Source organism: Cucurbita moschata, unplaced genomic scaffold (genome assembly GCF_002738365.1).
Source record: "Cucurbita moschata cultivar Rifu unplaced genomic scaffold, Cmos_1.0 Cmo_Scf00006, whole genome shotgun sequence".
NCBI lineage: Eukaryota > Viridiplantae > Streptophyta > Magnoliopsida > Cucurbitales > Cucurbitaceae > Cucurbita > Cucurbita moschata.
This window is the reverse complement of record NW_019268522.1, coordinates 6,123,206-6,132,786: the sequence shown is the minus strand read 5'-3', so window position 1 is coordinate 6,132,786 and position 9,581 is coordinate 6,123,206. Positions and strand designations below refer to the sequence as shown.

At 34.8% G+C, this 9,581-nt stretch overlaps 1 protein-coding gene across 1 annotated transcript; it reads right to left on the bottom strand.

Annotated features, from left to right (window-relative positions):
- Window positions 1-2,884: 2,884 nt before the first annotated feature.
- LOC111444116 lies at window positions 2,885-4,623 on the bottom strand. The gene is made up of 2 exons (XM_023082086.1): window positions 3,967-4,623; window positions 2,885-3,768 (listed from the first exon to the last, which is right to left on the bottom strand). The coding sequence occupies exons 1-2, from the start codon at window positions 4,598-4,600 to the stop codon at window positions 2,987-2,989; spliced, it is 1,416 nt and encodes a 471-aa protein (XP_022937854.1). The 5' UTR covers window positions 4,601-4,623; the 3' UTR covers window positions 2,885-2,986.
- Between the last annotated feature and the right edge of the window lie 4,958 nt (window positions 4,624-9,581).

The following is a 9,581-nucleotide window of genomic DNA, read 5'->3' as shown; positions in this document are numbered from 1 at the left end:
TAGATTTTGGAATTAAGTATAAAGGTGGTAGGCTATCATCAGATTTTGGAATTAAGTATAGAATTTCTATTTTAGCTTTGTTGAGAGTTAAACTTTCTTTACAAATTCTTGTGTTTAGAACTTGCATGTAAGTCATTCAAGTTGTATTGATCAAACCTCTTGTGGAGTGATTCGAATCACGAGTTTAGAAACGAGTTTTCTTTACTCTTGATTTGATCATCAAGGTAATCCATTTCATACTTTCCTTTAAGTTGATTTCCGTATCAAAGATGCCATTGAAAAAGATTGAGAAGAGAGAGATGTCATTTCAAAACTGTCAACTTTTAGATCAATATTTAGATATGAGTTAGAAACTATCCATATTTAGATATGAGTGAGAAACTATCAATTTTTAGATCTCTGTTTAGAAACTATCAATATTTAGTTTTGAATTCAAACTATCCATACTATCTGGCAAAAGAGTGAGGAAGATTTGAAAAATTCAAAACAGAATTAAATGAGAAAAAAAAAATATATCTAGAATTTGGAGAAAAATAAAAGAGAGAGAAATACAGAGGGATTAAAGAAAAAAAAATATCAAGATTTGGAAAACAGAGAGAGAAATATAGAGATCAAAGTAAAAAAAATTCCAATAGAAAAATAACATACAGAGAAATAAAAAACAGAAGAAATACGGAGATCAAAGAAAAAAAGAAATACCAAAGTTTGGAAAATATAGAGGATTTGAAAAACAGAGAGAAAAATAAGAGAAAAAAATACAGAGTCTTCTAAATAAAATAAAAAAAAAAGAAAGAAATACGGAGAGGAAGATTTAGAAATAATAAATCAATAGTTAGAATTAAAAGAAAAAAAATACAAAGACGCAGAAGATTTTAGGAAAGAAAAAGAAAATTAGAATTAGGAAAGAAGAGGAAATTAGAATAGAAATAAAGAAAAAGAAAATCAAATTTGATTGAAAATGTACTTAAATCGAATTACTCACTTTAGAGGAAAGAAAATAAAATCAGAATCAATTAAACTAAATTAAACGGGCCAAAATTGATTTAAACTCAACAAAGTATAACATTGGAGAGAACCAGAGTCCTACATTATAGAGGGAAGGAAAATAGAAGATCTCATAAATTATTATAATTTATACCCGATGAATATAATATTATAACTAACCCAATTTAGAAATAATGAAAGCATGTTATACGATTTTTACTGAGATCGTTTTATAGCCGTATTTCATATTGTTAGTTGAATTATTAATTAAAATGTGAAATACTAACAAAAGGTGACGAACGGTGCGATAGGAAGCAAACCCTGATAATCTTTGGAGTGGCTTTCGAGGAACGAGAGCTTACATTAATTAAATTAGGGAGTACTCTGGCTAAGGCCAACCAAGTAAGTGGCCTTACTATAGAATATGTATGAACTGTGCCGTACGATGCCGTATGTTAGTATGTGATGATGTATGAATTATGATGATGTATGAACTGTGTCATATGATGCCGTATGATAGTATGTGATGATGTATGAGTTATGATGATGCATGAGCTATAACATATGATGTCGTATACTAGTATATGATGATGTGTGAATTATGATACTTGATGATGTGCGTAGTATATATATATTTTGATGAATGACATACTTGATATGCTTGATGCATTTTATGACAATATGATGAGTATGATGATTGTGTGACGTTTACCTTAATATGATGATGATGTTTTCCATATGACCATGCTATATGATGATGAGTGTCATATGACATCATGTCGTTAGCTCAACATAAGACACAACCCTAAGAGAATGAAAATGATATTAATATAAATATCCATGAATATGTGTTACCTAGAGTAACAAGAGATGAGACTAGAGGGTTGGGTTAGAAGAGACGTTATGATGGATTTAGAGGGATCTCAGGCACAATGTATGTTCATAAGCATAGGGCTACTTCCCATAGAGATGATGAGTGCGAACGCGCACATAGTATGATGATGAGTGCGAATGCGCACAGATGAGGGTGGTCATGAGGCACAAGACACTATGGAGTTCCGCTGACCTCTGGACGTCGCTACAGATTAGCTTGACCTGAGGGTCCGGGGGGTGTGCGAGCGCCCTGGGGATACACTCGCACGTGTGAATCGTGTGTAGGGAAGTACTACACATCCAATTTGTTCGAGACTGGAGGCCACCCCTAAGATGTTAGAGATAGGTCCCTAAATCATGATTGCATGTGTTTGCATTTGCATGACCCCCTATACTGGGCTACTTACTGAGTATTCTTCAAAATACTCAGGCCATGTGCCACATCATTTTTCAGATAAAGGCAAGGTGCACTTGTACGGAGGACGGCGACATTGCGAGCAGAGACTGTGGTACGTGCATAGAGTAGATTCATATTTAAATTTCTAGGTTTATGTTAGAATATGTTGTTATGCATTTCATTATTTTAAATTATTTTGTATTTCTCTTATTTTCTCTAAATTCTAGTACTTCGTATTTAAATACATACGACCATGACTGTGTTTTCTAAAGAACAGTATGTTTTAAATGTTTTCGACATTTAAACTATAGATGAAGTTTTCTTTTAAGAGTTATATTTTATATTAGAGATGAACATGAGACATTAATAGTGACTCTGAATATGGGAAAATTTTAAGTCGTTGATCAATATATTATTAGTATAAAAAAAAAAAAAATTATAACCATCATTCCAATCATATTGTACCTTCCTCCCCTCAAAGCTAAACATAAGAGTATTGGAGAAAGAAATATCATATAAATTAATATATATTCTCTTACAACTAATGTGAAGAATAAGAAGAATGTTAAAAGAACAAAAACAAATTGTTTGGCTTCATTTTAATATTAGGAAATAAAAAAATAAAGAAGGTTTCACATTTCATGTTTCCACTTTTATTCTTAATTACTTTTTATGGTATAATTAGCATAACGTTTATTGGTTTGATGAAGAATCCAGCAATTGAGATCAAACCTATCGTTTGCAAACAACTCCTTCACCTTCCATGTCACTGCCACAGCTCATATTGTCATAGGCTGTAACCTCCAAGGAACTGTCTTTTCCTTCCAACTGCCCATTGAACCGTGCAACCGCACAATCCGTAGCAAAAGGACCTGAAGAAGCAAACTCCTTATCGCCCCCCAAAACAGGCATTGCTACTCCCATCTTGGCCCTGCTCACGTAGTTGCTACCATAAGTCTGCCCCAAAACCCCATTCACTTTCCCACTCAAAGCATAGAACTTGAAGCTCAAATCCAAATGGGCAAAGCAATCCTCTTGTGTAATCCCATACTTGTGGATCCTCGATTCCTTTTCCGTTATAGGAACCACAACGGCTTTGATTTTGAAGTTACCAGGTACATTGATCTCAACTGCATTCGTGTTGCGTGTTCTAGTTATTGTGATCCCCTCGTACGTGGTTGAATTACTCCAGGTGGCGCCCTCTCGGTTTGAGAGGACAATGGTTTGGTTGTTGAACGAGAGGGAGAGGCGGTCGTTGGCGTCATCCCAAGTTGAGGTTTTTCTAGCGCCGATGAAGAGCTGGTGGGAGTCAAAGAGGATGCCAAGGGATTGGACCCAAGTGAAGTCCCTCTTCATGTCGACGTTTCTTCTACCGATGAAGTGGGCGTTGATGTGGAGGTTGGAGTCGGTGACAATGCAGAAATCTTTGTCTTTTTTTCCATGGAAGTAGAAGGTGATTCCATCTCCTCCAATAAATCTTGGGTCTTGGCACACTGCTCCAGGACGGTTACAGTCTGTGGGTACGTAAAAAAAAAAAATAAGGGTTAAGAATAAAAACATATGTGCAGAATATTATATTATTATGGAAAGTCGTGGTTTCTAACCTTTACTCGAAAATAGGTTAATTGTCTGACTAGCATTTTTTTTTTTTTTTTGATTGATTAACTTTGACTTTGTTAATTTATTAAAAAAAAAAAAGAGTGAAAACTTACTGCAAACGGCACTGCAAGTAACACAATCAACCTCACATTGGCCGGGACAATCAGTTGGACAAGTCAACTCCATCCCGTAGCAATGTGGAAAGCTCCTGTTCTTGCACCTAACTTTCTTCTGTCCGGACGCCTCAGATGATGGCGGTGGAGAAAGGGATGTTGGAGGGGTTGGAGTTGGAGGAATTGGAGGTGGAGGCTCCGTTGTAGCGGGTGGTGGTGGAGAAGAGTAAATGAAGGGAGGCGGCGGAGGGGAAGAGTAAATGTATGGGGGCGGAGGAGGGGAATAGTAAACATGTCGGGGTGGTGGCGGGGGTGACGAGTAAATGTATGGGGGTGGAGGCGGGGGTGACGAGTAAACGTACGGAGGAGGCGGTGGAGACTTGAGCTTGCGGGGTTTTGGTGGCGGCGGAGGAGGAGATGGTGGCGGAGGGGGCGGCGGAGTACAAACAGGTTTGCAAGAGGAACAATCAACAACACAAGTTCGAAGACAATCAGCAGGGCAATAGTGCTCAGATTTGTAACATTGAGGAAATCCCTTGTCTTTACATTTAACTTTCTTAGGCTTTGGTTTTGCCTCAACGGCGGCTGAGAGGAAGAGAAAGAACAAGAATAGGAGCGTCCTGATTTTTGGCATATTGGGAGCTTCTCATTTATTTCTCAAATTTGTGTTGTGGCAAATCAATGGAACTGCCTCCTTTTTATGGTCACATTTAATTTACTCCCTTCAACCATTGACTTTACTTGGTATTTAATTCATATACAATTCACATGGGGCTGCCGGGTCAATTTCCCAAAAGTCAACAGAAGTTAAAAATTAAAAATAGGTTTTAAACCAAATTAAATTAATTAGTAACTTTCGAACTCAGTAAAGCTGTGAACTTTGAATATAGATGGGGTTGACTTGACAAACCTACGACTCCTCTCGAGCACCAAACTAAGTGACTTCATTTCCAAGCATTCAAGTTTAATATGCTTTACTTGTATTCCTAAGTTAGGTTTTATTTGGTGTCTTTTTCCTTACTCCACTGCCGCACCTTTTTCTCTTTACCTACAAACACATGGACTATAAAACCTTCCTTGAGAGTATTATTCTACGAAACTCTTTTGATAGTATATTATTATATAGGAGAATCTTACGTTCCAAGCGGCATAGTCTAAATACCTACGTTCAAGGCTTCATACCTTTCAAGCAGCATAGTCTGAGTCATGAACATGCTTTATCGTGGGAGGTCTTAGGAGTTTCTTTAGTTTCTGAATTTGAGAACTTTAATCCCTTGTTCTTGAGTGGTACCTAGCATTCTTGTTACCTTGGTAGTTATAGAGATTGTGTATACTTTCCCAATAATAATAATAATAATAATAATAAATAAATAAATAAATAAATAAATAAATAAATAAATAAATAAAAATAATTATAAAAAAAATAGTTAAATAACCTAATAATAATAATAATAATAAATAACAAAAATAAAAACAACTTTTTCCCACTCCTCTCCACTAACCTCTCGTCCCTTCCCACAATTATCTCTCCTCAACCAATCCTTATGGCAGAGTAATCATTACTGCAAAAAGAAACTAAAAAACAACAATGGTCAAATTTGAGAAGAAGTAAAATGGTTTTGAACATAAGCGGATTGCAAATTTAGAGATTTTGGTCAGTTATTACGGTAAAATTCTATCTCAGATTTCTTATTTCTTTATAGTTATGGTTATAAGAAATTAATTTATCTTCTTGTATATTTTACCAAGTCTTGCAATAATCAGATCCCATGTCCAATTGATTAGATTTTTGTTAGCATTTTAAGTTAGAAACAAGGTTAATTCAATAAAATTTTAGTTGGCAGATCTAAAGATAATAGCCAAACAATCGACTTATTCGCCAATAATATTTGCTTACACAGTTGAAAATCTATTTACATAATGAAAATAATTACAGGGAAGGAGATTGATGAAAGATTTGTTGAACATGATTTAACAATAAAACAGGAAATAGCAGAGGGCAAGAAACTCCATTAAATTTTGTCTAATAGTAAATATCATAATTTTAGGATGACCAATGTAAATTAGAGAAATAATTTTATAGAGTTCAAACTTGAAACTGATGTCATGGGCTCACATAGGTTGACTTGGATTTCAAAGGACAGAATCGAACTTTCATTAAGGATATATTCGTAACGACTTAAGCTAACCAGGTAAGTGACCTTACTATCGACATGGTTATATTTGATGTTGACACGTACCCCATGTTTCTGCACGTATCATATATATTGATATGTGTGAATTGTCTGTGGATTGATATGCTTCTTATATGTTATAATACGTGAATTGTATGATAATAATTACGATACGATGTGTTCAAGGATATGTTTGAGATAGGATACAAGAAGGATGCACAAAACGAAATGTAACAATTGGAGTAAAATACGTTCATGAAACTTTAAGGTTAGGTTACATACCAGAGTGATATGGATAAGAGAGATTGATGGAAGAATACGGTTAGGTTATGGGTAGAAAGGGATAGGTTTGTGATAGATTGATAGAACGATAGCGTTAGGATTGATAGAACGATAGCGTTAGGTTACGTTCTTGTGATGATATGACTAAGGTACGTTCATGTAATGATATGTCTGTGATAGGTATAAGAACGTTAAGACTATGATAAGTTAGAAAACGATATGACTACGAAGTGTTTACGTTATGACTTATTTATGATATGATACATTGTGATGCAATATGTCATAGTATGATCTGTATATGATGAAGTGTTATGTTAAAAGCATAGAACGTTATGTTAGATCTTTTAAATTGTGTGTATACAACATGATATGAATGATATGAATTCAACTGTTGACCCTTTGCAGGTACCCGAAGGACCAATTACAAGAAGCAAAGTTAAGAAGATTCGAGAGGCCTATAAATTGCATCTTCAAAAGCTAGCTAGTGTACAAGTTGAAACAAAGATTTTTGAGCCCAAAAATCTTTATAGCATTAGCATATCAAATCAAGAAGATAATGGAGTGTCTGACATTGAAAAGTAATTAAAAGACTTGTTTTTGGTAGTTGAACTACCAATTAAGACAATTTATAAATTACCTTATTTACTTCAATTTATATATAATAGCATTTATTAAATAGTGGTTGGTAGCTGAACTTTATTTTGTTAGGGTTATCTTTTGGGCCTATTTAAAGCATGTTGGGATGTTTTTTGGTTGAATACAGACAAAACCTTTGTGCTTATCTTTATTAGGTTTGATGTTTAAACCGATTCATTGAATTAGTTTTGATCAAGCTAATTCTGGAGTGAATTGTCTTGATATCTAAAAGCGACCATCATAGATTCCAAGTTCGATCTAAGAGTCATTCATCTTCTAACCAACTCTTGATTGGAATCAATCCGTTAAGTTAGCTTTTTCTGTGAACGTTTTGGCAAGGATTCTAGAAGGACCTCTAGCTTTGCAAAATCCAACCTTGTTGGCGCTTATCCTTTGGTATCCGAGCATTTGGTCGACGTTCTTTGACCACTCTAGAGGTGAAATATCTTTACTGTTATTTTTTTGTATCAATTTTGTTTCTCTCTCAGAATTAGTAGGAAAAAAAAAGAAAAAAAAAGAAAAGAATGTGAAGAACCACCGTGGAGAGAAGAAACTAAGGTAAAAGAGAGAGATAAGAGTGAAAAAAAAAAGAGAAAAGTGAGGGGCAAAGGATGAGTGAAAACAAAGAAAGAAAAAAAAGTGATTTTGAGGAAAAGAGAGAAAATGTGAGTTTGGTTATAACAAAGGGGGAAATGAGGAATATGTTAGCCCAAGAACCAAAATTTGTACTTATGTGCAAAGGAATGTGTTTAGCAATAGAACCAAAAACTAATGATGCTTTGTCAAGTGCTTTTAAGTCTCTTTTGTAGGAATTCAATGACATATTTCCTCATGAAGATGCATGTACGGGGTTACCTCCTCTAAGAGGGATTGAACACCAAATTGACTTCGTACCTGGGGAAACTCTTCCAAATATGGCTGTCTATAAGACCAATCCCACCGAGACTAAGGAGATTTAGAGACAAGTAGAAGAACTCATGGATAAAGGATATGTTAGAGAAAGCATGAGTCCTTGCTCAGTTCCTGTGATTTTAGTACCCAAGAAAGATGACACATGGAGGATGTGTATTGATTGTCGAGCCATCAGCAAGATAACGGTAAAGTATCGACACCCTATTCCTAGATTGGATGACATGTTGGATGAATTATATGGTGCTAATCTGTTTTTAAAAATAGATCTTAAAAGTGGTTATCATCAAATTCGAATGAATATGGGAGATGAGTGGAAAACGACTTTCAAAACAAAGTTTGGGCTTTATGAGTGGCTCGTTATGCCGTTTGGCCTTACAAATGCACCAAGTACTTTTATGAGGCTAATGAATCATGTTTTGGGAGACTATATTGGAAAATTTGTTGTTGTATACTTTGATGATATCTTTGTTTACTCAAAAAGCTTGAATGATCATATTTTGCACGTCAAGAAAATTTTGTTTAAACTTAGAGAAGAGAAGCTTTATGCTAATTTCAAAAAGTGCAGTTTTTTTCTAGACCAAGTCAACTTCCTAGGGTTCTTAGTTGGAAAGAATGGAGTACAAGTTGATGAAGAAAAAGTAAAAGCTATTACAGAATGGCCAACACCCACAAATGCAACAGAGGTAAGATCTTTTCATGGTTTGGCTAGTTTCTATAGGAGATTCATTAAGAATTTCAATAACATAGCATCACCATTGAATGAACTTGTTAAAAAGCATGTGAAATTTGAATGAAAGAAAAAACATGAGCATGTATTCAATGAACTGAAAGATAAATTAACCAATGCACCCTGTCTTGCTTTACCTAACTTTGATAAATCTTTTGAAATTGAATGTGATGCAAGTGGGATAGGCATAGGAGCTGTTTTAATGCAGGAAAAAAGGCCAATCATGTTCTTTAGTGATAAGCTTAATGGGGCACAACTCAACTATCCGACTTATGACAAAGAGTTATATGCACTTGTGAGGGCTTTGCAAGTTTGGCAACATTATTTGTGGCCAAAAGAGTTTGTTATTCATTTGGATCATGAAAGTTTGAAGCACCTCAAAAGCCAAACAAAGCTAAATAGGAGACATGCTAAATGGGTGGAATTCATTGAGACATTTCCTTATGTAATCCATTACAAAAAGGGGAAGGATAATGTGGTCGCAGATGCATTATCAAGAAGGTATGCTTTATTTTCTTCCATTTGTATTTAATAGCATTTATTAGTAGTTTGTAGTTGGTGGTTGAACTTTATTATGTTAGGGTTATCTTTTTTGGAAGGCATGTAATATTCATGTTTGGGAATAGATTCTTGAATACAAACAAAACCTTTGTACTTTCTTGATACCTTTTTGGTGTTATTCTTTTTTTCAAACCTTTCTTTAGGTTTGATGTTTAAACCGATTCATTAAATTACTTTGCTGTTTAAACCTTTCTTTAGGAATCAATACAAGGGGAATAAGATTCGGATTACCTTGTTGATCGATTGTCTCAAGGCAAGAACACTTGATTGAGATTCGAATCACTCCACAAGCAAGATCGATCATGTCTAGCTTGAATGATTCT

Coding starts and splice junctions, on each gene's coding strand:
- LOC111444116 (XM_023082086.1), bottom strand. CDS start 4,600: ATGCCAAAAATCAGGACGCTCCTATTCTTGTTCTTTCTCTTCCTCTCA. Junction 3,769..3,966: donor TACTTGCAGTGCCGTTTGCA/GTAAGTTTTCAC, acceptor ACGTACCCACAG/ACTGTAACCGTCCTGGAGCA.